At 42.1% G+C, this 27,990-nt stretch overlaps 1 protein-coding gene across 1 annotated transcript in view; it reads left to right on the forward strand.

The window, feature by feature from the left end:
• The window catches only part of pik3r5 (phosphoinositide-3-kinase regulatory subunit 5), a 75,879-nt gene that overhangs the window by 41,832 nt on the left and 6,057 nt on the right, over window positions 1–27,990 (forward strand). The window contains exons 7-18 of the mRNA XM_033044013.1: window positions 3,488–3,662; window positions 4,597–4,747; window positions 7,082–7,165; window positions 7,536–8,223; window positions 9,447–9,591; window positions 11,423–11,554; window positions 13,901–14,032; window positions 16,509–16,602; window positions 18,129–18,205; window positions 24,510–24,603; window positions 25,579–25,661; window positions 27,348–27,463. Coding sequence (XP_032899904.1) covers window positions 3,488–3,662; window positions 4,597–4,747; window positions 7,082–7,165; window positions 7,536–8,223; window positions 9,447–9,591; window positions 11,423–11,554; window positions 13,901–14,032; window positions 16,509–16,602; window positions 18,129–18,205; window positions 24,510–24,603; window positions 25,579–25,661; window positions 27,348–27,463 — 1,971 coding nt within the window. The remainder of the gene's footprint in view (window positions 1–3,487; window positions 3,663–4,596; window positions 4,748–7,081; window positions 7,166–7,535; window positions 8,224–9,446; window positions 9,592–11,422; window positions 11,555–13,900; window positions 14,033–16,508; window positions 16,603–18,128; window positions 18,206–24,509; window positions 24,604–25,578; window positions 25,662–27,347; window positions 27,464–27,990) is intronic.

Below are 27,990 nucleotides of genomic sequence, written 5' to 3' on the forward strand. Positions count from 1 at the left end.
AGCATTGAGCAGTAAGATTAGGCCTTTGTGGAGATATTTGTCCCAAATCTGCCACCTACTGGCAGAGATACACTTTATTCTTATTAAATGCATCGCGAGTGGTTTGGAAAAAATGGTGTCCCTCTGTAATGGACAAGTATAAGCTTTTATAACCCAGTCAATTTGATTAATGAAACCTTTGGTGCTTCATGTGAAATATTTGCTTTTCCAGTGGATATTTGTGTAGCTTCAGCTATTGAATATTATTTTAATTCAAGGTGCTTTCTTTTAAACTTAATCAAACATTATTTGCTTGAGAAAAAAAAATCACTTTCTAGAAATTTTTGGAACAGTTTAACGTCTTGTAGATAGCACGGGTGAACTTTAGAATCCAGGCATGAGCTTGGTAGAATGAAAGGGCAGCACAGTGGCGCAGCGGTAGAGTTGCTGCCTTACAGCTCCAGAGACCCAGGTTCAATCCTGACTAAAGGCGCTGTCTGTACGGAGTTTGTGCGTTCTCCCCGTGATCCCGTGGGCTTTCTCCGGGTGCTCTAGTTTCCTCTCACATTCTGAAGACGTCCAGGATTGTAGGTTGTGTACATTGTCCTTCATGTCGGATAGAACTAGTGTATGGGGGCGATCATGGTCAGTGTGGATTCAGTGGGCCGAAGGGCCTGTTTCCACATTCTATCTCTAAAACTGAAACTACTGGGATTGCTGAAAGTCATTTATCACTGAACAGTAAAATATTGCATTTGCTGAAATAAAAGCAGAAAATGCCGTAGATACTCAGTAGATTGTTGGGTAATTATTTAAATGGTGAGTTAGTAATGGTGCTATGGGGAGAAGGCAAGAGAATGGGGTTGAGAGGGAACAAACAGATCAACCATGATCGAAGGGGGAAGCACACTGAATGGGCTGAATGGCATCATTCTGCTCCTATGTCTTCTGATCTTATGATCAGACAACATCTGTGGAGAAAGAAGCAGAGTTAGTGTTGCAGGCCAATGAAAGGCCCTTTCATCTGGTTCTGATCAGTGATCTTGGACCTGCAATGTTAGCACTGTTTCTCTCTCCACAGATGCTGCATGACCTGCTGAGAATCTTCAGAATTCTTTTAAAGTAAATCATATTGCATCTCCATTTGACAACACGACTAATTTTTTCGAAATGCACCAGAAATCTGACTCTGAGCCACACACATTGTCCAACTCCTGTTAGAGTCATAATCGTAGAGTCATACAGTGTGGAAACGGGTCACCCGGCCCAAATTGTCCCACCGACCAACATGTCCCAGCTACACTAGTCCCACCTACCTGCATTTGGCTCATATCCCTCTAAGCCTGTCCTATCCATGTACCTGTCCAAATGTTTCTTAAATGTTGTGATAGTACCTGCCCCAACTACCTCCCCTGGCAGCTCGTTCCTTACCCCTCGGGTTCCTATTAAATCTTTCCTCCTTCACCTTAAACCTCTGCCCTCTGGTTCTTGATTCCCCTACAATAGACAGAGTTGCTGATCTATTCCTCTCATGATTTTAGACACCTGGATAAGTTCACCCCTCATCCTCCTGCGCTCCAAGGAATAAAGTCTTAGTCTCCTCAACCTCTCCCTATAGCTCAGGCCCACAAGTCCTGGCAACATCCTCGTAAATCTTCTTTGCACCCTTTCCAGCTTGACAACATCTTTCCTACAACATGGTGCCCAGAACTGAGCACTTTAAATGTGACCTCACCCACGTCTTGTATAACTGCAACATGTTCTTCCCGTATTGTAGTATACAGACCTGACGACCCTCGACTCCAGATCCTTTGGATACCCTTTGCTCATGCCCCCCCTCTCTCCAGAGCCCAGACTACAGATAGTGTTGATCCATGACATTCCACTACACCAATCCCACCCCGACCTCTTTCAGTAGCTCTACATTGGCTGCCTGCTACACAGCTCTACCTTAACACTGCAGAATCCCCAGCCGATGTACTTCTTACTAAAACTTCACCACAACAGCTAACTCAAGTACGCACAAACACAACGGAAAAGGGCCAGTTAAGAAGCAACAGTTAAATAATAGATTTCTACATTTAATTGTAATTTTTTTTGTGAAGAGCATGTCTCACATTGCCACTTCAAGGGTGGCACTTTGGCACAGAGGGTAGAGCTGCTGCCTCACAGCCCCAGAGATTCAGGTTTGATCCTGTCCTCGGGTGCTGTTTGTGTGGAGTTTGCACGTTCTCACTGTGACCGCTTCGGTTTCCTTCAGGGGTCCGGTTTACTCCCACATCCCAAAGACGTGCAGGTTTGTGGGTTAATTGGCCTCTAGATTGCCCCCTAGTGTGCATGGTGTGTATACAGAAGTGGGATAACATAGAACTAGGGTGAGTGATCGATGGTTGGCATGGACAAAGGACCTGTTTCCATGCTGTATCTCTAAACTAAATTAAAGATACAGATCCTCAGGAGTAATTAATTCCCTGTTCCAGCTATTCTGTCTCGGGTTAAACATTAATTGCTAATGGGATTAACTTAAATGAGGCATCATGATCAGTCTGGATGAGTTGGCCTGATGGGCCTGTTTCTGTGCTGTATAACTACGACTCCTTAATCTTCTCCGAACATTAACAATTAGGGCGACACAGTGGCAGAGATTCTGCATTACAGCGCCAAAGTCCCAGGTTCAATCCTAACTACAGGCGCTGTCAGTTCGGACTTTGGACATTCTTACTGTGACTGCGTGGGTTTTCTTCGGGTGCTCCACTTTCCTCCCGCACCCCAAAGAGGTGTAGCTTTGAAACTTAATTGGCTTCTGTATATTGTCCGTTGTGTGGTGTAAGATTGAACTAGTTTGCGGATGATCGCTGGTCAGCATGGACTCAGTGGGCCGAAGGGCCTGCTTTCCCGCTGTATCTCTGAAACCAAAACAACTAAAATACTGAGCGTTAAGTTTTCATAACTTTCTGCTTGGTCTGAATTTTTTGACTTCTTGAGCATAACATCTCTGGGTTGAACTGCGTCGAGCTGTGTCCGGTTTAACATTGCCTTAATAACATATGTTATCATTTCATAACTGGCTCAGAGTCTATGACTCGTAGAGTCATACAGTGAGGAAACAGGCCCTTTGGCCCAATTTGCCCTCGCCGACCAATATGGCCCATCTATACTAGTTCCACCTGCCTGAGTTTGGCCCATATCCCTCTAAACCTGTCCTACCCATGTACCTGTCCAAATGTTTCTTGAACATTGTGATAATACCTGTCTTAACTGCCTCCTCCGGCTTAGTGTGGACTAAACTGGAATTGGAATAGTAATTAGTTGGTGAAATAACGGAATACTTGGTCCCTTGTCCCACCCTGCCCACAGCCGACAGGTCCAAGCTGTTTACAACTTCTACATGTAAAAATACTTCTGGGGAATTAGATTAAATGTCAGAAAGAAAGACAACTTTTGTTGTACGTACTGACAATCGAATGTGTGTTCACGGCCTTTCATGTGTTTTATCTCTCTCCTGCAGAACTGTGCTTTTGCTTAATTCCTCTGAAGTATCCAACAACTTTATATCAGTGGCTGAGAAGATGAGTGGCAAGTGTGAGCCCGCGAGAGATTCCCACATCACTCTGATTAAGCACATGTACCAGGCGACCTTTGGTATGAAGTACAATTTGAATGATATTCAAAGTGCCCTTGAGGTAAAGAAGCATCCTGTTAATAGGAATGCATAAATGTGAAATAATTACATTGTGATGATGATGATTTTAATAAAATCCTTGAGAAACGCAGCTTTAAATAATGCAATGATAATGACTTGGTCTGTACAGTGGCCAGCCTGAGGATAATACAAGACAGGTTTATGTCAAAGGGAAAGACATCTAACGCCTGTAGATAGAATAAATCAAAAATGAATATTGGTACAGAAAAACGAGGCAGGCAACTGAATGAGTCACCCTCTATCATCCTTTACAAAACAAAATATCGTAGGTGATGGAGATTTGAAACACGAACAATATAAGAAAAATGTCTGGACTAACCCAGTGAGTCAGGCAGCCTCCCTGGAGAACATGGGTAGGTAGACATCTTCGATCTATCTCGACCCAAAACATCCACCTATCCAGTGATTCTACCTGACCGGTTGAGTTACTCCAGCACTTTGTGTCCTTCTATGGAAAACTAGCATCTGCAGTTCCTTGTTTCTAGAAAATGCTGTAAGTCAGAAAGAATGTGCCCATTATTTGTTGGACATTTAATGCGTCTCGTTTAAAAAAAAAAGAAAAACATGGAATGATATCCTAAATATGAGCCGTCTACATCCAAGATGAAAACAAGATTTGGGGGATTTTTCATGATACAGCTGAGGACTTAATCCATAACGGCACCCTGACTTACTGCAATGGATTTGTTTTACTTCAAAGTACATCGCAGGCGTCTGTAGTACATAGTTTATTTAATAAACATTGGTGATGTCCTTAGGGTATCTATTAAAAAAAATTAAGTATCATTGATTACTTTTTACATCCATGTAACCAGTCAGATGGTTAATAAATGATTATAAATATTTAAAATTACTGGCAATAATTAAAATCTTCAAACTCATTCTACATGAAACCGTCTTGTGTTTATCTTCAGTCTAAAACTGCAAACGACCTCTTGGACATTTTCTCAAACTGTTCTGATGCTCTGGAAATCTCAGCTGCGATGAAGGACGTTGCCAAAGCCAGAGAACATGTTGAGACCAAATTAGAGGAGTTTAGAGAGAGGTTTGGACTCTCAAAAGCAGGTACATCATTTGTTGTCACCATCATTATGAACATATTTGTGTTTCATGCTCCATATAGGGTGATTGATGGGAGACACTGTGAACATTAGAAGCTGAGTAGACCATATTGGTTTCTCGATCTTATTCCAATCTGATATTTAATCTCAATTTCATTCCAATAGCCAATAAATTGATTGAGTCTGAAGAAGGGTCCCGACAAGAACGTCACCCATCCTTTTTCACCAGAGATGCTGCCTGAACCGCTGAGTTACTCCAGCACTTTGTGTCTATCTTTGGTATAAACCAACATCTGCAATTCTTTGTTTCTTCAATAAAATGATGACATATGTTATCGACCTTGGCTTCAATTTCCTTCCTATTTCCCATTATCGCTGATATTCCTAGACTCTCTCACCAGTGGAAACATCCTCTCCATATTCACTCTATCTCGGCAGGCCTTTCACTATTCGGGAAGTTTCAATGAGGTCCTCCCTCTTTTGTCTTCTTCTTATTCTTTTTTCTTAATCTGTGATGTAGTTAACATTTTACAAGCCAGTGTTATAACTGTACATGGAGATGCTGTTACCCTGACTCGCCACTTAGTGGTGACGTTGATTTGTCTAACAGTTATAAAACTGGATGGCACTCTAATCTGATCAACAAGGCTGTTTAGATTCTGCATTAACAAACTGGGAAATAGGAATATTAATTACATTGTTTGAAAGACATAGCTCTACAAAACCAAATTACATCCATAGCATTAGTGTATGAGGCTTACGTACGTAAAAATTCAACATGGTGACAGAAAGGGTGGCACAGTGGTAGTGTTGCTGACTCACAGCGACAAGGACAATGGTTCGATCCTGGCGGGGGGTGCTATCTGAACAAAGTTTCTACATTCTCCCTGTGACCGTGTGGGTTTTCTCCGGGTGCTCTGGTTTCTTCCCACATTCCAAAGACATACAGGTTTGTAGATTAATTGGCTTCTGTAACTTGTCCCCAGTGTGTAGGACATGGGTGGTCGCTGGTCGCTGCGGGCTTGGGGGCCCAAAGGGCCTGTTTCCATGCTGTATTACTAAACTAAACTTCTTTGTCTTGGCAAAGTAATGGTATTGACAATCCCTCAGCCCCACCTAACACTAGCCTGTGTAGGCACTGAGGTAATAAAGTGCTGTACACTCATGGCTCTCATTGTTCTATTGCTATAAAACAGTCTATTGTGTGAAACATTCAAAAGCAATTTCAGCAAGGTAAGAAGCAGACATTGCCTAAAGCCAGATATAATTCCAGTAGCATGCAGCAAAAAAATATCAACCCCTGATGTCTAATGTTGGTGATACAAGGAAGTGCAGATGCAGGAATTTTGAGCGAAAGTGCTGGAGGAACTCAGCGGCTGAAGAAGGTTCCCTGTCTGAAACATCATCTCCAGGCAGTCCTAACACAAAGATGAACATCCATATGAATCTGATTCTAAATTAGTTATTGTGCCATGAAATACCCACAGGATTTGATTGATCCCCAAATGAAACATGAAAGCTCAGTGAGATTCTGAAGCAAAATATGAGGTGCTGCTCCTCCAATTTGCAGAGGAGGCCTTAACCTTCTCAATGCATCTCCTAATATCTCTATGAATTCCCCTAATACATAAGTAAGGATGGAACATTACAATTGTTGTTGATTTTCCATGTATTCATCAGTAGTTCACAACCTAACAATATGAACATTGAATTCTCCAACACCCAAATCCTTCCCTCTCTCCACCCATATCCCTCCCTCCACCCATATCCCTCCCTCCCTCCACCCATATCCCTCCCTCTAGCTTTGCATTACACTTCTTTTCTCCCTGTATCTGACACCCGTTGTCTTCTTTTCACCTCTAGCTTTCGTCACTTACTCCACACATCTGCCATTCAAACCCCCATCACATTTATCCACTTATCACTTGCCCTGCCCCCATCTCTCTTTTCCACCTTTCCCTCCCTCCTACAGTCAGTCTAAAGAAGAGCCCCAATCCAAAACATCACCCATCGATGTCCTCCACAGATGCTGCCTGACCTGCTGAGTTACTCCTGCTCTTAGTGTTTTATTCATATCAGTAGATGGCAGGTGTGGGCACCTTGGGTGGAGTCCTCCACAGGTGTGGACTGTTTGGGTGGAGTCCTCCACAGGTGTGGGCTGTTTGGGTGAAGTACCTCCAAGAGTATAGGCTTTATGAAAGATCCTATTTTACATCCAAAGTAAAAGCCTTTATGAAGAAAAAACACATTTGTATATAGTCTGGGATAGAATTACTTAAACAGTGACTATTTGTCACTACATTAAATGGAATGTCTAATCCTTTGTTACCTTTTATAGACTGTGACAGGATGGCTAAACTGCAAACAATCCCTCTGCCGGTTGCAAACTGCTACAGTTATCACTGGGACCAGGATAACTTTGGTAAGTCATTCTCCACATCACAGATTTGGTGTCGGTCTCAGTTTATTATAGCCACGTGTACCAAGTTATAATGTTTGTGTGCTCTCCAGTTTAGTTAAGGTTGGTTTATTATCACGTGTACTGAGGTACAGTGCAACGCTTTGTTGTTCTAGCTAGTCTGCAGAAGGGTCCCAACCTGAAATGTTGCCTGATCCATCACTTTGTATCTCTCTATGATTTTATGCCTCTACTTCACAACTGGAGAAAGTAGCCTGATTTTAGTTGTATGATGCTGTGTGTGAATTATTGCAATGGCAGTCTTGAACCTTGTAAAATTCTGGATCAATGTGTATGCAACAATATAATTCCATTTCTTCATTTTTTATTTTAGATGTTTTACAGGAAGTTCTCCTGAAAGAGTGTGAGGTTCCTGACACTGTCGTGCTTCCATTGCACCACAAAAATAATGAAGAGGAAGAGAAGGATGTGGAGGAAGAAGACGATGTCATTGAAAACGAGCGGGATTCTGTGCTCTCTACAATATCTCCCTCATCCAATGACTACATGAAATCCTTTGTCTCAAATCTCTCGGATTACATGGACAGTGGCTATGTAGAGGATGGAGATGAAAGTTCATCTGAAATGATGGGGACATCGGAGCAGAAAGAAGAAAAACTGAACACGGTGGGAAAGAAATTGACAAAAAAATTAAGCAAGCTCTTCAAAACCAGAAGCACCCTGACAGCGAAGGCAGATCCAAAGTACAGTCTAAACAACTCTTACTCAAATCTTTGTAAAGGAACTTCCATGTCAGGATCATTACCTCTTCGACGAGCTGAAAGTTTGGGCTGCACTGAAATAAAATCTAAGCCCCCAATGAAATCCAGGCGTTCAAACTCTTTGCCGCAACATGCGGGCTACAAATGCCAGCACGAACGAAGTTTACAACAGAACACCTGCTTCAAACGTAGACCATATCTCAGCTTTGAGGATGATTGCAAAACCATGACATTGCGAGTTGTCGTCTTTGGTACTGACAAGATTCTAGGGAAAGTTGCAAGGGCTTACAGCAAACTTAGGTACGATGATCCTACATCTTTAACCAGTTTGTTTATCTTTAAAAAGCTGTGTAAAGTGAGCATCTTTCCCAGAACTAAATCCAGAGAGGATGTTTCCACTGGTGGTAGAGCCTAGGACTAGAGGTCATAGCCTCAGAATTAAAGGACCTTCTTTTAGGAAGGAGATGAGGAGAAATTTATTTAGTCAAGGGTGGGGAATCTGTGGAATTCTTTGCCACAGGAGGCTGTGGAGGCTGAGTCATTGTATATTTTTTAAGGCAGAGATAGATTGAATGGCGTAGACTGATGGGCTGCATGGCCTAATTCTACTAATATTCCTCACGGCCTTATGAACAGCATGGTGGTGCAGCTGGGAGACCCACTGCCTCACAATATCAGAGACCTGGGTTCGATCCTGATCTGGGATGTTGTGTCTGTTTGGTGTTTACATGTTCTCCCTGGTTTCCTCCCACTTTCCTCCGTGTGCTCTAGTTTCCTCCCACATCCCAAAGACGTGCGGGGTTGCAGGTTGATTAGCCTCAGTAACATTGCCCCAAGTACCCAGGGAGTGGAAAATTTCACGGAAGTCCCAAATGTCACCAGGATTGAAAAAGGCTGTAAAGTGCTTGTGAACGGGACGGGACTATCATGCAAAAGTATTCTCGTCAAAGGAGTTACTTTATCAGCAAGTGCCCCTCTGTGCTCTGAGAATTCATCCCAAGGTGTAAACAAATCACATTGCTATTCTGCAGATACAAGGAATTGCAGGTGCTGATTTACAAAAGTAGACACAATGCTGAAGTAACTTGGCAGATCAGACAGCATCTCGAGAGAACATGGATAGCTGATGTTTTGGGTTCCCGACCCGTAACAACATCAATCCATGTTTTCCAAAGATGCTGCCTGACCCGCTGAGTTACTCAGGCATTTTGTCTCTATTTTTTCGCATTGTTATTGACAGGATACAACCCTAATGTGAATAGTATCTAACCTCTGTGTAGGAAGGAACTGCAGATGCTGGTTTGCACCGAAGATAGCCATTCAGCCCTTCAATCTCCTCCTCCATTCAATCATGGCTGATCTATCTCTCCCTCCTAACCCCATTCTCCTGCTTTCTCCCCTTAACTTCTAACACCTGCACCAATCAATAATCTAACCTGTCTCTGTTTTGTCTGCTTTGAAGGGGGTTACAATCTGGCTCCATCAGAAATTTGTTGGGTATCTAATTATGCATTTTCTTTCAGATTAAAAGAAAGCAAAACACCCTTTCTAACAAAGTACTTCAAGATGCAATTTTTTTATATTCCTCTGCATCAAAATTCACTCGGTAGCCCCGTGCAGGTCACAAACTCACCCACAGACTATCAACAAAGGGCCTCCGTGCAAATGGTAAATACATCTCACTTTGTTGCATGGATGAACAAGTAATAATTGGATTAACCAGATTTAATTATTAATGTCTAATATTTTGATAGCAATCATTATAATCATATCATGGTTTGAGTTTTATTGAATGCTGTTTTTCTGTTCATATAGCATCAAAGTATAATTTCATTGCCTTTGGATCTGTGTTAAGAATAAATATTCACCAATTTCTCTCTCTCTCTCTCTCACACACACGCACACATACACACACACACGCACACGCACACACACACACACGCACACATACACACACGCGCACACACACACGCACACGCACACATACACACACACACACGCACACTCTGTGATTATAAAAGAAAAGTAACATAAATTGCACATCTTTCTGTCGCACTCCAAATCAAGGATTAAGGATGGCATTTCATTAGAATTGGTGTTGTACAAATAAGGCGTGCTTACATTTAGGTCTGAGTTTAGAACATTGTTTTAGTCCTAATATAGACACAAAATGCTGAAGTAGGTCTCTGGCAGCATGTCTGGAGACACGGAAGTGGTGACGTTTCAGGTAGACTGAAGTATGTTAATACCATGTTGACTGTTCCATCACCACTTGTAGCCTGTGATTCCCCGTGACATTTAGACACGGATACAGTGTAAAGGGCAGTCTTTGGGCAGGACCTTAGTTTGTTTTGTGAAGTGTAATTGGTGCACTGAGCTTAATATCCCCTGAATAGTGCACTAAGATGAATAGTATTTACGGAAGTTCCATGGGCAGGTGTAGAGAAGATTCACCGAGATGTTATCATGAACGGAGCTTTACAGCTGTGAGAAGATAAAGATAGGCTGGGTTTGTTTTCTTTGAGCTGAGAAGGTTGAGATTTAATTTGATTGAGGGAGCGTGGATAGGCAAGGGATAAAGAAACCTTCACACTTAGCGAGGTGTTTGTAACCAAAGGGCATTGATTCGAGGTAAGGGGTCGGAGAACTGGAGAGGATTAGAGGACAAAGACACACTGACCACCAAGCTTGCAGTGACACCAATCCCACACAAGTCCTGTTTCATTCCCCCTACATTCCCATCAATATGCTGCTGATTCTACCTCACCTACACTAAGAACAATTTACAGAGACCAATTAACCTACCAACCTGCTTGACCGTGGCATGTGGTACACAACTGGAGCACGCAGTCGAGACTCACATGCTTACAGTGAATAGGTGCAAACTCCACTAATCTCATCTACCTGTATATGATCCATATCCTCTATCTATTCCCACATTTCCATGTGCCTATCTATCTAAAAGCATCTTCAATGCCACTATCATATCTGCCTCCACCACCATCTCAGGCAATGTGTTCCAGCCCCTCTGTGTAAAATAAAAGGCTTGCCCCACACATCTCCATTAAACTTTCCCCCTCTCACCATCTAGCCATGTCCTCTAGTGTTGGACATTGAAAAAATGTTCTGACTGTCTACCCTATCTGTGTCTCTCATAGTTTTATAAACTCAGGGTCAAAGCCAGGACGTTGAAGATGTGGGGCAGCAGCAGTATCAGTGGTGACACCTGGCTGCCTTTCATCAGGGCTTTGGGATCTGCCCAGCAAACTAGCAGGTGTGCCAAGTTCATGCGAAAGATCTCAGACCTTTCCTTTCTGAACATAAATAAGAATTTTCAGCAAAGCATGAAATGTGTTTGTCTGTTTGCTTTGACTTGAACTGAATGCTTGGTAGCGGTACCAGTTCTGGGTATTTTTGCCAGAAGGACTGATTCAAAATTAAATACAATGAAATAAATACTATTCTTCCATACCTCATTTTGGCTTTATTAACACTTTAGGATTTTGGCTCGAATGAGCCCACAGAAATAGATGGCACCAATAACATTGCCCGATACATTGGCATGTTGGACTCTTGGTATGAGCGCAACATTCTAGACTTGCAGACCTTACCAACAACTCTGCTTTGCCAGGTAAGCATAAATGGGCCGGGATTGTGGGAACCGTTAACCTTTAAATTACATGTTATTTACAGGTTTTGTTTTCTTTGCTCTCGAATAGTGGAAGGTAAGACCTTATTTTCACCGTTTTATTCCACCAGGGAGGTCTTACCTTCCACTACCTGCAACCTCCGTCAACCACCTTCAACTAGCATCGCAGCCGGCTACCACTAAAAAAAATGACCGATTTTTAAAACGGCAACCTGTTTTTAGTCGCGGCCGGTTTTGAATTTTTTGAAATAATCGTCGGAACATAGAAGAAGCGGAAACCACTTTCGACCATTAGGGAGACTGACAAAAACCTCCGGGAACCGCACGGAAGCCTTGGGTGGGGTGCAAAGTCTCCAGAGGTTTTCGTTCAGGTTTCCTAAGTGGGACAGGGGCATTACAGCGCCAAAGAGCTGGGTTCAATCCTGACTACGGGTGCTGTCTGTACGGAGTTTGTACATTCTCCCTGAACCGGGTGCTCTGGTTTCCTCCTCCTGGACAGGTTTGTAGGTTAATTTGGCTTTGGTAATTGTACACTGTCCCCAGTGTGTGGGGTAGTGCTAGTGTATGGAGATGGTTGGGCCTTGTTTCGTGCTGTATCGCTGAAGAAACCTACACTAAAAGAGGAAGAGGAACAAGTTGGCCACGAGAGTAGAGAAGGGAAGAGAGTAATAGATTTCTCTATTCAGAGATCATTCAAATATGATGAAGCTTCTTTGTATCATTTGTTGCAGATATGTATAATCTGTATAATGAGCAAGATAACAATTTGTATGTCTAGTTTCTGTTGATCCCAGTTGGAAACTGGGCAAATACTGAACAAACTGTACAACACTGATGTAACACAAACTCTGATTGTTGCATCCCACCACACTGGTTTATCCACCATGAGCACGGAATTGCTTCTAGAAAGTGTTCAACATGTGAATTGAAAGGGAAAGCAGGCAAGTCAAAAAATGGGGTCAGTTGAAAACAAATGATGAACCATGATGATAACAAAATAAAGTTGTGAACTCTGCAACAGAGGTGGAACTAGAGAGATGAAGAATTAACAAGATTATTTTATCTTAACATGTCTGGAACAGACATTGTGGCCCTAAGGGCCTGTTCCTGTGCTGTATTTGTGTATCTGTGAAGACCGGTTCCGACCCGACACGTCACCTATTCCTTTCCTCCAGAGATGCTGCCTGACCCGCTGAGTTACTCCAGCATTTTGTGTCTTATCTTCTGGATAAACCAGCATCTGCAGTTCCTTCCAACATGCTGCATTTTTCTTAAGTTCACATTATGGCTGATCTATCTTTCCCTGTCAACACCATTCTCCTGCCCTCTCCCCATAACCTCTGACACCCTTACTAAGCAAGAATCTGATAATCTCTGCCTTAAGAATATCCATTGATGGCCTCCACCGCCATCTGTGGCAATGAATTCCACAGATTCACCACCCTGTGAATGTTTCTATGTTTTATAATGAAAGGTTAAGTAGGCTGGAACTCTACTCTTTGGAGTTTAGAAGAATGAGAGGCGATCTCATTGAAACATATAAGATCGTGAGGGGCCTTGATCGGGTGGATGCACCGAGGATGTTCCCAATGATCGGGGAAACTAGAACTAGGGGACATAGTTGCAGAATAAGGGGGGGCTCTTTTAGAACTGAGATGAGGAAGAACTTCTTCACCCAGAGGGTGGTTAATTTATGGAATTCACTGCCCCAGGGAGCAGTGGAAGCAGAAACTTTAAATATATTTAAGACTAAAATAGATGGTTTTTTAGCTGCCAAGGGGATAAGGGGCTACGGGGAGAGGGCAGGGATATGGACCTAGGTATGGTTAGTATAGTAAGACCTGAGTGATCTCCTGGACAAGTGTCGATCGCCTGGATTGGGGTCGGAGAGGAATTTCCCGGATTTTTTTCCCGAATTGGACCTGGGTTTTTATCCGTTTTTTTGCCTCCCCCAGGAGATCACGAGGTTCTTGGGGTGGAGAGGGGTGATAGCGGTATAAAGGGGAGGGTAGTGTCTTGTGTTCTGTGTCTTGTGTCTACTGTTTGTGGGTAAGTGTGTCTGTTTAGTGTTCAGCCATGAGCGAATGGCGGTGCGGGCTCGACGGACCTGGTGGTCTACTCTCGCACCTACTTTCTATGTTTCTATGTTTCTATGTTATATGGGGAATAAGGAGAAACACAACTTAAGGCAGAATGGATGCATATTTTTTGAAATGTGGATGACCATTGACCAGGCAAATGTTTTCTGAATTATTAATAAACGTAAAATATTATGAACTAAGGCTTTTCTGATGAATGCTACCATGTGATTGTTGTCTGTTCTTGTAGGAGCCTTTGAAGCCAGAGAACTCTTCAGCTGAGCAGCGGCTACCAGAGAGGCTTCCTATCATGGGTGATCTGATTCTTTATTACTGTCGAAATGCCACTCACCCAGTGTTAATCCAACTTTACCAAGCAGAGGTAAATGTACATGTTTGCCCGGGACCCAGTGAGGTGAAAGTCTCACACCAACACTGTTATCAATGGTTCAATGGTTCGTTATTGTCACATATGCACCGCACAGTGAAATTATTTTTGTGTGCTCCCCAAACAGATCAGATAGACCATACATAAATATAATTAAATAAACATGGGTAACTCACCATATTTTGGCGCCATTTACAAAAGTCTATATGCTGGATGTACTGGAGCAACTCCCGATCCAGGTAAGCTCCAGACTGCTGCAGGACCTCCTCTGTCACCCTCCACTAGCTCAGCCCACAAACCGATGTTCCTCTCCTCGCCCGACCACCAGCCACTGTGTCCCGGGGAACCTCCTGGAGCCGACCTTGAAGGTGCAGGGGGAATGCAATCTCCTACCGGCCTACTCCTCACAACCGGTCCAGGGGGCCGAGCTCGGGCCTGAGGGCCGCAGCCCACCGGGTCCTTCATTGCAGCAGCAAACCAGGCCTGCTGTTTGTCTCTCTCAGTGTGTAAACTGAACCAAAGTACACAGCCAGCTACATTCCGCATATCCGTTTCTGAGGTTTACACATTAAATTCTGGTGGCATTTCTTTCAGGAAATCTTTATTTGGTGTGAAGTGATTTATTTTTATTAGTGCCCAGACCTGCATTCCGCACTCTGTATCTTTCTATTGTATTTGAGTTTGAACTGATTTTCTTTGTGTATGGTCTGTCTGAGCAGTTTGGAGAGCATGCAAAAACAAAGCTTTTCACTGTATCGCAGTACATATTATAATAATGAACCTAAACCTAAAAGAAAGTTGGGCTTTGGTTTCAATTGGAAGTTCTTAAGATAATTGTATGAATGCAGGCATATGAGATTAGTTTTACCTTGGCATCAAGTTTGGCACAGACATTGTGGGCCGAAGGGTCTGTTCTGTGCTGTACTGATCCATGTTCAGTGTATTATCTCCATGAGCTATATTGGCTGCAGTGAGCCAACACCAGTTCTGCCCCTTTCTCCACATTGTGTGTGCACCCTGCTTGCATCAGGAGCAATGAAACAGGCCGACAACTGGGTCAATATCAGGCCTAGAACTGAGTACGGGTGAGTTCTTCTCTTGATAGATTCAGGGTGTCAGCAATAGTGGTGTTTATGAGCCTTTTAGATAAGTGCATGGATATGCAGGGAATGGAAGGGCATGGAGCATGTGCAGACAGATGAGATTCATTTATCTTGGCATCATGTGTGGCACAGTACCCATAGTCAGGATTGAACCTGGGTCTCTGGCACTGTAAGGCAGTAGCTGTACCACTATGCTACGGGGCTGCCAACCATAGCAGGGTAGAAAGTTCTCCTCCACATACCTCGGATGATAATTACTTCTGAAATAGGTTATCTCTAAAGTAACTCAAGCTCCGTACTGCACTGTAGTCACTGAACGGATATGAAAACTTGTGCCATTATTTCCTGTTTTTCTTCTTGGAGATTGGGTTCGCCAGATAAATGACTTCATAGCAAATGCTACTTCCCCATCTAAAATGATAAATGACTAATCACTTTATTTTAGTTCATAAATGGGCATTAAAACTTTGATTCAAAGGTCTTTATTATCATGCACGCATTAATCAGCTATTCAAAGCATCCAAACTGTTAGTGTATAATGTGTAGGAAGGATAATGTGTATGGAATGGTGTGTAGGAAGGAACTGAAGATGCTAGTTAACACCAAAAATAGGCATAAAATGCTGGAGCAACTCAACGGGTCAGGCAGCATCTCGGGAGAAAAGAAATAGGTGACATTTTGGGCTGAGACCCTTCCTCAGACTGAGTCAGGAGAGAGGGAAACTAGAGGTACGAAAAGGTACAAAACAAATGCCAATGACCAAGGAAAGGCAGAGCCCACAATGGTTCATCTTCGTTATCGTTCTTCCACAGTCAACAATGGACCATTGTGGGCTCCATCTTTCATTGGTCATTGTTCTGTACGTCTAGTTTCCCCTCTCGCCTGACTTTCCGTCTGAAGAAGGGTCTCGACCCCAAAAACGCTACCCTTTCCTCCACAGATGCTGCCTGTCCTGCTGAGTTACTTCAGCAATTTGTGTCTATCTTCTGTTATTCAATTGTACTGGAGAAACTTAGTAGGTCAGCCTGCATCTACGGAGGGAATAGGCAGACAACATTTCAGGTTTGTACCCTTCTTCAGGTCAGAAACGTCGCCTGTCCATTCCCTCTACAGATTCTGGCTGACCCGTTCAGTTCCTCCGGCACTCTTTGTAATTGCTCAAGATTCTAGCATCTGCAGTTCCTTATGTCTCCGTTATTCCATAGTATATCCATTGAAGACTTACAATACACATGATTTAAAAATTCAGTCTATGTCCTGACAATGTTGGTGGTACTCGACTTTTTGCAAAGGCAGGTCAGAGAAAATATTGCTTCCAAACTTAAAGTATAAAAATAATTCAGATGCATGATGTCTTCTTTTGACAGTTAACTCTGGCTGGTGGAGAGAAGAGATCGGAAGTTTTTGTTTATTCCCTCGAGCTTGGACAATCTGCTGCTACTAGAGCTATTAAAGCCTCGGGTATGTTTTATTTTCTGTGATGTTCAGAAGATATGTCTCCCATTATTTTTGCTGAAAGACCGATATGTTTCTTTGGAAAGTGTATGTTTGCAGTTCTTTGACACGGGACCCTGGCTGGAGTTGCACTGAACTCCATTTGGAACTCCACTTAAAAGACTGTGAAATGTTAAGGGCGGCACGATGGCACAGCGTTGTAGCTGCTGCCTTACAGCACCAGAGACCCAGTTACAATGCTGACTATGGGAGCTGTCTGTAAGGAGATTGGACCTTCTCCCTGTGACCCCGTAGGTTTTCTCCGTGTGGTCCAGTTTCCTGCCACATTCCAACGATGTGTAGGTTAATTGGCTTCTGTAAATTCTAAATTGTCCCTAGTGTTTAGAATAGAACTAGTGTACGGGAATCCCTGGTCAACTCTAAAACTACAATGAAAACCATGACAACCACTATCTTATCACCAACTAACAGCGGTCCTGAGTTACCTCATTGGAGACCCTCGCACTATATTTTATCAGACTTTACTGGACTTAAACTTACACTAGACTTTATTCCATTTATCCTGTATCTGTACACTGTGGATTTTCACTGTTCACTGTACCTCAGTACACCTAACAATGATAAACTAAACTAAACAATAATCAAATTTTGCTGCACTATGATATAATTTTGCTTCATTTTTAATGTTACTGATAACTTTTATTCATTTTAATGTGCTGATACAATATTTGTAGTTTGTTTCATAATAAGATGAATTCCTCATTGGATATTTTCTCAAATATCCGAAATTGCGAAACTTGAATTCATCTTGAACTTTGCTGTAAAAAGTATTTAAATATGTATATTCAAACTAACCAGAATTCAAATTGAGTTTAAGCCTTGATTCATTTTGGAAATGGATGGAACTATAGAATTTACATTTTCTCAAATAGCTGGAATGTAGAATTTAAAATAATTCTGAACTGTGCTGTAACATGTATTTCACAGTGTACAGTTGAGGTCATGGTCATTGGCATTAAAAAAAAGCACTTTGGCCCAATTTGTCCACGCTTGCCAACATGTCCCATCTACACAAGTCTCACCTGCCTGTGTTTGGCCCCATATCCCTCTAAACCCGTTCTATCCAAGAACCTGTGGAAATGTTTCTTAAACATCTGTCAAAGCAGAATTTGAATTTAGTTTTAGGCTGATTTCGTTGCCTCAGTTCAAAAGGGGAGTTTTGTGGTGTGTTGAAACAATAGATCTGTAATACAGCTGGGTGTAACTGTGCAGGAACTAACACCACACACTCTAATTTCATTTCCATGCCAACTTAGTTCCCTGCATTGATTTAATCATAGTAAGTTCCTGAATGTTGAAATACTGGCTAAGAGTGGTTCATAGTCATACTGTGGGGAGATCTGAACACTGAAAGATTTTATTGTTTAAACTGTGTGGTTAGAAATGGATGAAAAATAATGAAACAGGTTTGTGTTGGTGCGATTTGCTGACCTGTATTTAATTTAATTCTTGTTTGTTTGTAAACAATGTAGGTCCTGGGTGTAAAAGGCTTGGGATTGATGGTGACAGAGAAGCAGTACCATTAGCTCTGCAGATTGCCTACTGCAAGGTACGCTATGATACTCTGACCTCTGGTACTGTCTGTGTGGAGTTTGCATGTTCTCCCTGTGACCACATGGGTTTTCTCCGGCTGCTTTCGTTTCCTCCCACATCCCAAAGACGTGCGGGTTTGCAGGTTAATTGTCCCCTGTGAAATTGCCCCTATAGCATCAGGAGTAGATAAGAAAGTGGGATAAAATAGCGTGAACCGGTGATCAATGGTCGGCATGGAATCCGTAGACCAAAGGGCTTGCTTCCTTGCTGTGACTCTAAACCAAACAATTGAGAAACGGAGTAAAATACAAAGTGCTGGAGTGTCCAATTTGTCCTCTTTTTTTCCTTTGTTCCCAAATGTTTCCCCCCGCACTCTACACTACAATGTCTGAAGAAGGATAACTGACCCGAAACATCACCTATCCATGTTCTCCAGAAATGCTGCTTGAACTGCTGTGTTACTCCAGCATTTTGTGTCTATCATTGGTGTAAACCAGCATCCACAGTTCCCTTTTAACACAATAAGATCACCCTGTTATGCTGCTAGTCATTGTGCACAGCTCTGCCTTTGAAATTGTAATACTGAATAAGCTCATCCCTAAACTTCTGCACTTTGATCTTGGGATCTTCATCTTCACTTGGCTTCTTGACTTTGTGACAGAACTCATTCAATTTATATTGGTCATAGAATCTTCCTCACCCTGACACTCGACGCTGGCACTCCTCAAGGTAGTGTGATCAGTCCCTTGTATTACAGTCCGCACACCCATAACTGCATGGCCAAGTACAGTGCCAACTCAATCTCTTGGTTTGACAACCAAAAGGACCTGGGCAGATCAAGTACCCTGTATATATTGGCCTGTGTCCAAGGGTGGTGACAATAGTGAACACGTTGATCGTGACATCGCAAAATCCACTCAATTCTGGGAAAGTCATGGCAGATTGGGGAAGCACAAGAGTTTTATTCATGAAAGAAGGGAAGAGGGAAATCAGGAACCTAATGTCACGTCAGTCTAACTGTCAACGTAAGGAAGTAGTGGCAGAGCTTTTTGCAAATCATCGCACAATAAGCAAATTAATTCTGATTTTATTAAAGGGAAATTATGTTTGATATATTGTTGGAATTACCAGGAAGCAGAAAGGCCAAGTAGTGGATTAAGAGTGTCTAGATTTTCAAAGCACGTTCACTGAGATGCCATATAGAATTTAACTGCACCAAGTCAAAGTTATTTTCCTTGGGTCTGATGTATGATTATGGAACAATGAATAACAAACAGTGGAGGGAACATTGAGAAATGTTCCAGTTCTTAAGCTGTAATTAAAATTTTGAAAAGAATGGAGGCTAGAGTGTCAAATATCAACGATCTTTGTTATTGAGTTATTCTGAGATAATTTATTATTGATTTTGGACAATGACATTTAGGTTTTGTCACGTGTACTGTGGCACAGTGCAAAGCTTTGTTCACATGCTGTCCAATGAAATCTGATTATACCATGCACAGTTAGAATTATGCCAAACTCAAGTACAATAGGTGGAACAAAGGAAAAGATACAGAGTCAAGGACTGCTCTCACCCCAGCCACAGACTGTTTACCCTCCTCCCATCCGGGAGGCGCTACAGGTCTCTCCGTTGCCGGACCAGCAGGTTCAGGAATAGCTTCTTCCCTGCGGCTGTTACACTACTCAACTCTGTACCTCGGTGATTGCCAGTCACCCCCCCCCCCCCCCCCCGGACACTCCTCCCCCAGATAAATTGCACTACTACGACTGTATGCACGTATATATATTTATTGCTCATTATTCTTTGTTCGCTCTCCTGGGGAGATGTTAACTGCACAGTTACCATTTTAATAAATGAATATAGAACGATCACTGTACCTCAATAGAATTAAGTTTAGAGCCTGATTTTAATTAATAATTTCATCTGATATTCATATTTGCATATTTAATAAAATAATGGCAGAAGACTAAAAGTTATATTAATGGTATTGTGAACGCTATCATTTACAGAATAATCTTGCTCTAGAATTCAAACAAAATGACAGGAAAAAGTTTTTAGAGGCACTGAGAATTTGGCTGAATTTTGGATGATTTGGAGGTCTTATCGGGAGTGATAGACATGCAGCATGGAAACGGGCCATTTGGCCCAACTTGTCCATGCCAACCTAGTTGCCCCATCCACACTAGTCCCACCTGTACACGTTTGGCATATCTCCCTTTAAACTTTTCCTATCCATGTAAAAATGTCCAAACATCTTTCACATAACACACATAGACACATAGTATCTGCCTCAACTACCGCCTCTGGCACAAAAGCTGGAGCAACTCCACGGGACAGACAGTATCTCCAGCGAGAAGGAATGGGCGATGTTTCAAGTCTGAAGAATGGTCTCGACCCGAAATATCACCCATTCCTTCTCTCCAGAGAAGCTGCCTGTCCCGCTGAGTTACTCCAGCTTTTTGTGTCTATCTTTGGTTTAAACCAACATCTGCAGTTCCTTCGTACCCCCTTCTGGCAACTTGTTCCATATACCCATAACTATGTGAAAAAGTTGTTCCTCAGGTTCCTATTAAATTTTCCCCCTCTCCACTTAAACCTATGTCCTCTAGATCTTGATTCTCCTATTCCGAGTAAAAGACTCTGTGCATTCACCCTATCTAGTCCCCTAATTATCTTACACACCTCTATAAGATCACCCTTCTGCCCCCTGCGCTCCAAGGAATAAAGTCCTAGCCTGCCCAACCTTTCCCTGCAGCTCATGCACTGAAATCCTAGCAACATCCTCGTAAATCATCTCTACACTCTTTCCAGCTTAACATGAGCAGCCATGATGCTGATCATGTTACCGTGCAGTTCATGGCAAGGCAAGGGGAGTACAGGTCAAAGGTTTAATTGAGATATAAATTTGCTTATCTCTAAAAGGCGGAACTGGGTTCATAGTTAAATTGTTCCTGTTTTCATGCAGTCCATTTTGTAACGAGCATTTGCTGCCAACGCAGCTCCTGTTCACTAAACTATCTGGCTGAACAGTTAAATACTGTCAATGCAACCAATTGAAGCTGTGGGTTTAAATTTAAATAGAGTAATGTTTAATTATAACATCATTTGAGACTGCTAATTAACAAATATACTCACTTATGGTAATCAAAAGGCAGAGAATGCTGCACTTCACAGCGGTCGAGTTGCTGCCTCTGGGTACGATCTCGACTCTTGAGTGCTGTCTGTGCAGAGTTTGCATGTTCTCCCTGTGATTGTGTGGGCTTTGCAAAGATGCACAAGTTTGTAGGTTAATTGGCTTCTGCAAATTGCCTCTAGTGTGTGGGACATAGAACGAGTGTATGGGTGATCGATGGTCGGCGTGCACTTGGTGTCAAAGTTTCCACGCTGTATCACTAAACTAAACTAAACATTAAACTAAATGTAGAACTTAAATGTTTTATGTTGCTCTTTGAGGGCTGTCAGAATTTTAATAAAATCATTATTAAAAGGGATGATCACTGAACATTGACCCTTTACTCAGAGCTTAAAACAACAAGTGACAGATTTAGCTTCAACTGAGTTGGAAGATTGTGATTTCAAGATTGACCAGAGACTCATTAGCTAATTAGTAAGAATATTCTGGAAATTATCAGCAGGCCACGCAAATCTGTTGAGAAAGAGGAAGAAAGTTAATGCATCTGACTCATAATAGTTCATTGGAAGTGGGAGAAGTAGCAAATACTTTTTAGCTTGTGGAGCAAAGTGGATATGACAATGGCAATGTTGGCAGAAGGGTCCCAAGCAGAAATGTCGACTGCCCATTCCTTCGCTCCATAGATGCTGCTGCACCCGCTGAGTTTCTCCAGCATTTTTGTGTACCCTTATAGAGAGACAGACAGCGGGCGATCGATGGTCACACCAGAGTCGACTGCCTGCCCCTATGTCCGTGCTCGTGTGTCCCTGGAGACAACATGCGGTGTCCACGGGGACTACCGTGATCGCTGGTCACCGCTGGGGGTCGAGTGTATTGTAGATAAAGATGGCACGATTGCATTATAATGATTGCCTGATGTATTGTGACATTTAATAGTATTTGTGCCTTCTGGAACACTGTAAATTGCAATTACTGAATCAAATCCTTGTAAGAAAAATAAAAGATGCTGGAATCTTGCCTAACAGACAGAGTTATGGAGCAACTTAGCAGGTCACACACCCACAGATGCTGCCTGAGTTCCTCCAGCACTTTGTCTTTTGCTCAAGGTTCCAGCATCTACACAATACATCTGCTACTTAGCAACGGCTTGTGTCTACAAGGCAAGATCACAATATCTGTAAAAGTTCGGAAGCAAAGAGAGATTAAATGACACAGGCAGTCTTGGTACCGACTGAGAATAAACGGTAAAAGCTTATTCATTACAACTGAGCTACCTGAAAGTGATGTAAATAGATAGATATGCCATTTATTGTCACTATACATGTACAATGAGATTAAAAGCAGCTCGTACTCAGTGCATACATATAATTTAGTACAAAAAACAAGAAACAGAAAACAAAACAGGGGGGGGGGGGATAGGTGCACAATTCTGCGGCGCTATATACATATCTATAAAGGCAAAATGGTGAAGGATGAATAGGTAGGATTCTTAGGCAGATGTTTAAAAGTTATATTAAAATATTAAAAATTATTTAAAAAATATTAAAAATTACAGTTACAATACACATTACAGTTCCAAATTTCAGTACGTGGATAGAATAGATGGAAGTCCGGGTGTTGGGCTGTGAAGTCAGTGCATGTATGAGTTAAGAGTAGTTATGACTTTCGGAAAACAACTGTTCCTGAGTCTATTTGTCCTAGTTTTGATGCACCTATAGCGCTTTCCAGAGGGCAGCAGGTCGAACAGTCCAAACGCAGGATGGGAGCTGTCCTTGATGATGAATAGAAGGTGATGAAAAGGAACTGGGATAATGGCCAACTGCAGTTGTTGGGATATCGGGAATCAAAGCAGATGCTGGAAACAGGCAGCAGGAGAGGCAGAATATGTGGAAGAAGATAAAACTGAATTAATGTTAACGGTTGCTGGCATTTCACAGACTGGGTAAGCAGCAGAAAAACTATCAGATTATTTATTGACGAGTACAGGAGTGAGATTAGTAGCTCCTCTTTACTACGGGTCCACCACCGATTGTTCGGCACCCTTGGTTCCAGAGCCTTGCCATATTATCCATATTGCCGGACCAACAGAGGTCACGGCTTGAGGGGACGAGATACTGACCCGCCATGGCCTCAGAAATCGGTTATGGGAATGGATCTGCTGTCTCAGGCCGGGCCAGAGTTCTAGAGCCATGGCCGCAGGGGGCAACACTATGTTGCCAAAATACCTTTGTTTCAATTAGATGTTTGGAACAGAAAATATTGGGAACACTCAGCATAGAAACAAATATCATAAATGAAGTAATGTAGAACATAGAACACTGAACATAGTACATCGAACACCTCAGGAACAAGCCCTTTGGTCCACAATGTCTGTGCCAAACATGATGCCAAGTTAAACTAATCTTCTCTGCCTCCACGTGATCCACATCCCTCCATTCCCTGCGCATCAATGTGCCTGTCCAAAAACCTCTTAGTTGCCACAATCGTATCTGCCTCCTCCAGCATGTTCCAGCATGTTCCAGGCACCCACCACACTCTGTGTAACACAAAAACAATTTACCCTGCACATCTTCTTTACACTTTATACCTCCTGCCATTTCTGCAGCTGGTCTATATTGTGTTGTATAAGTTGACAACCTCCCTCACTGTACGCAACGCTGCCAATGTTGGTGTCACCTGAAAACTAGCTAACCAACCCGTCTACATTTACGTCCAAGTCACTTTTATATATATATATATATATACACATATATATACACACACACACACACACACACACACACACACACACACACACACACACACACACACACACACACACACACACACACACACACACACACACACACACAAGCACACACCACACATATATATCTATATATATATACCTATATATATCTATATCACAAATGCAGATCAAACGGCATCTGTGGTCACTGACCTGAAAGATTAATTGTTTTACTCTCCACGTGTTACCTAACCTGATGAAAGTTTCTAACATTTTCTGTTTTTATTTCAGAATTCCAACACCTGTGATTTTTATTTCCATATATTGATATGTTTCTTCTAAAATTGCAACTCTAAAAATTTTTGTTTAAACATATACTTTAGAAATAACAGCACATCAGCAATGTGTTATTCATCCTATTTTCTAATAGTTTACAATAGATATTTCTCTTCCATTAGGCCACAGTCAGCAGAAGGAGCCAATGGAATAATGTGGAAAAAAACTGCACATCTATAAATCTAAGCAAGGCTTGCAAGAAATATGACGAGCTAGGTAATCTTAAATTGCGACACTATTGCTTTCTTGAAATGAAAAACCTGATCTTCTATAGTTTTTTGCTGTTCAGGGAAAATTTCAGGTAAAATTCAATTGCAAGATCATAATCATACTTTATTAGCCAAGTATGTTTTGCAATACACGAGGAATTTGATTTGCCGTACAGTCATACTAATAAAAAGCAACAGAACACACAAAATACATTTTAACATAAACATCCACCACAGTGACTCCTCCACATTCCTCACTGTGATGGAAGGCGTAAAAAAGTTCAATCTCTTCCCTTCTTTGTCCTCCAGCGGTCGGGGGCCTCTAACCTTCCGTTGACATGACGATCTTACACCTGTAGCCAGCGGCGAGCCTCTTCGCCCGGGCGGTCAAGCTCCTGCATCAGGGGGATGTCAGCTCCACGACCGGGCAGTCTGACCCCGGGTCAGGACTTGTCGAACGTTGTGCGGTTTTACTGCTCCCGACTCGGTATCTACCCAAGACTGCGAGCTCCGCGATGGTGCCCTTACCAGGCGACTCTCTGGCTATTGGTCCCAAAAGTGGATCTGCAATCATTCATTATAATCGCTCCACTCTGTTAAACCTTTATTCCAGCAACAACATTTCATACTCTAACTATGCTCACTAAACGTTATTCCCTTTATCCTGTATCTGTACAGTGGATGGCTTGATTGTAAATGTGTATAATCTTTCCGCATACTGGATAGCCCCCGACATAAAATCTATTCACTGTCCCTCGGTTCACATGGCAATAAACTAAACTAAATGTGAATCCTCTGTAAATAGTACTTATCATGAAATGTGATTCATTCCATGTTAAATCATCAGTGTTTAAAGGTACAAATACCATAAATGCCATTCAAGCACATATGCAAGGTAGCTACATCTGTCAGCAAGATTCTATATCTTACATCTTAGTCATTTCTAGCCATCGCTTCTAAAATATATTCTTATTTCTGTCAGAATTCAATACAGAATATCTTCACCTTTCCATGACTGAGGTGGTGAAGCGACAGAACTCCAAATCCAAAAAGAGTTATAATCAGGTACGTACAGGTTTGTGCAAAACGCAAAAGTGCTGTAGGAACTCAGGGGTCAGGCAGCAACTGTGGAAGGAAATGGCGAGGCGATGTTTTTGGTCGAGACCCTTCCTCAAACTATTTCAGTTGCTTGCATCTCAAAGCACAGGCTTGTTGTGAGGTTTAGAACCCAAGTCACTTGCTTTGAAGAATCATGATTGATCGGGAAAGTTTAGCCACTGTCTTGGGTAATTAGGGAAATGTTTAAAATATTCAAAGATGTTTTTCTTAATTTTTCACCGACCTTCAACATTATGGGTGAGTGAGTGGGCACCCACCCAGCTTTGTGTCATCTGCAAATTTGCTAATGTTACTTTGAATCCCTTCATCTAAATCATTTATGTATGTTGTAAATAGCTGCAGTCCCAGCACCGAGCCTTGCGGTACCCCACTAGTCACTGCCTGCCATTCTGAAAGGGACCCGTTAATCCCTACACTTTGTTTCCTGTCTGCCAACCAATTTTCTATACATGTCAGCACTCCACCCCCAATACCATATGCCCTAATTTTGCCCATTAATCTCCTTTGTGGGACCTTATCAAATGCTTTCTGAAAGTCCAGGTACACTACATCCACTGGCTCTCCCTTGTCCATTTTCCTAGTTACATCCTCAAAAATTTCCAGAAGATTAGTCAAGTATAATTTCCTCTTCGTGAATCCATGCTGACTCAGACCGATCCTGTTACTGTATCCAAATGTGCCGCTATTTCATCTTTTATGATTGACTCCAGCATCTTCCCCACCACCGACGTCCCTCTGTAAATTGGCCCTGTGTAAATTATTCCCAGTGTGTATAGAGTGGATATAAAAGTGGGATAACATAGAACTAGTGCGAAATAGGTGATCGATGGTCGGTGTGGTGGCAGTGGCTGAAGGACCTTGCTGTATCCATGCTGTATCCATGCTGTATCCATGCTGTATCCATGCTGTATCCATGCTGTATCCATGCTGTATCCATGCTGTATCCATGCTGTATCCTTGCTGTATCCATGCTATTTCTATGATGTATCTCTAAATTAAACAATACTTTAGAATTAGTCCTTTATATTCTTGTCCATAATGAGGTTACCAAGGTGGACTGAGCTTAAATATACAGCATAACGATCTCTATGTCTGCGTTTGGTCTCGCCGATATATACAGTAGGAGCCGACACCGGGAACACCATGCCTCTTTATGTATGCAGCCCAGAGACAAAAGGTGTTGCCAGTCCAAAGGGAATAAGCATAGTTTATAAGGTTTAAGGTTAGTTTTATTATTGTCGCAGGTACAGTTTTGCATGCTGTCTAAACAGATCAGATATACTATACATAAATACAATCGTCAGACCCATGTACAATAGACAGGTACATGAACAGAGGTATATGGGCCAAATACAGGCACGTGGGACTAGTGTCGATGGAGGGGGAGGGTCTTAGTTGGCATGGACAAGTTGGGCTGAAAGGCTTGTTTCCATGTTGTATGAATCAATGACTATGATTCTATGAGATAGAGCCAAGGAGAAGATAACAAGAATTAACGTTTACAATGATTAAGCAAATGCTAGCAATTGTATTGAAAGCAAATTTAGTGAATAGAACATTTGGGTAATAAGTACATCTTCCATAGAATGATTGACCAATGTATGTTTGGAATTTTTGTTTTCTCTGTTTCAGCAAATAAATATATCACAAATCAAGATTGACAAGGTGCAAATAATTGGAATTAATAATACCACATTTGCAGTTTGTCTAGACCAGGATGAGAAAAAAGTTATTCAGAGTGTTACCAGGTGGGATAATTATATTATAACCTTCATCTGTTATTTTTTCAAATTCATCTTTGTATAAAAATATATTGTAAAATCTGCAGACATTTTGAGATGGGTTTATTTTTGCTTTTGCACAAATACAATGTTTATGAATAGGTGTCTTATTGTTGCATATACTAAGGTGAAAAGCTTTATTTTGCATGCTACCCAATCAGTCTAGATAATATATATAAATCAAGTCAAACTCCAGTACAATAGGTAGAGCAAAGGGGAAGATACAGAGTGCAGAATATAGTTCACAGCATTGTAGCGCATCAGTTCCACAGACAACATTCCACTGAGATAGAGGTGAATCAGAGGTGAGTACTCTGGTCATTGGAAGGACTGTTGAGAAGCCTGATAACAATGCTGAAAACCACTTCCTGGTGGTGCTCGATTGTAATGACCAGGATGAGACTAGTCTTTGGTTATGTTGGCTGCTTTTCCAAGGCAACACAATTAAAGACTTGTCCCACCCCGGTCATTCCTTCTCCCTGCTCCTGTCAGTT

This window comes from Amblyraja radiata, chromosome 26, assembly GCF_010909765.2.
Source record: "Amblyraja radiata isolate CabotCenter1 chromosome 26, sAmbRad1.1.pri, whole genome shotgun sequence".
Lineage (NCBI taxonomy): Eukaryota > Metazoa > Chordata > Chondrichthyes > Rajiformes > Rajidae > Amblyraja > Amblyraja radiata.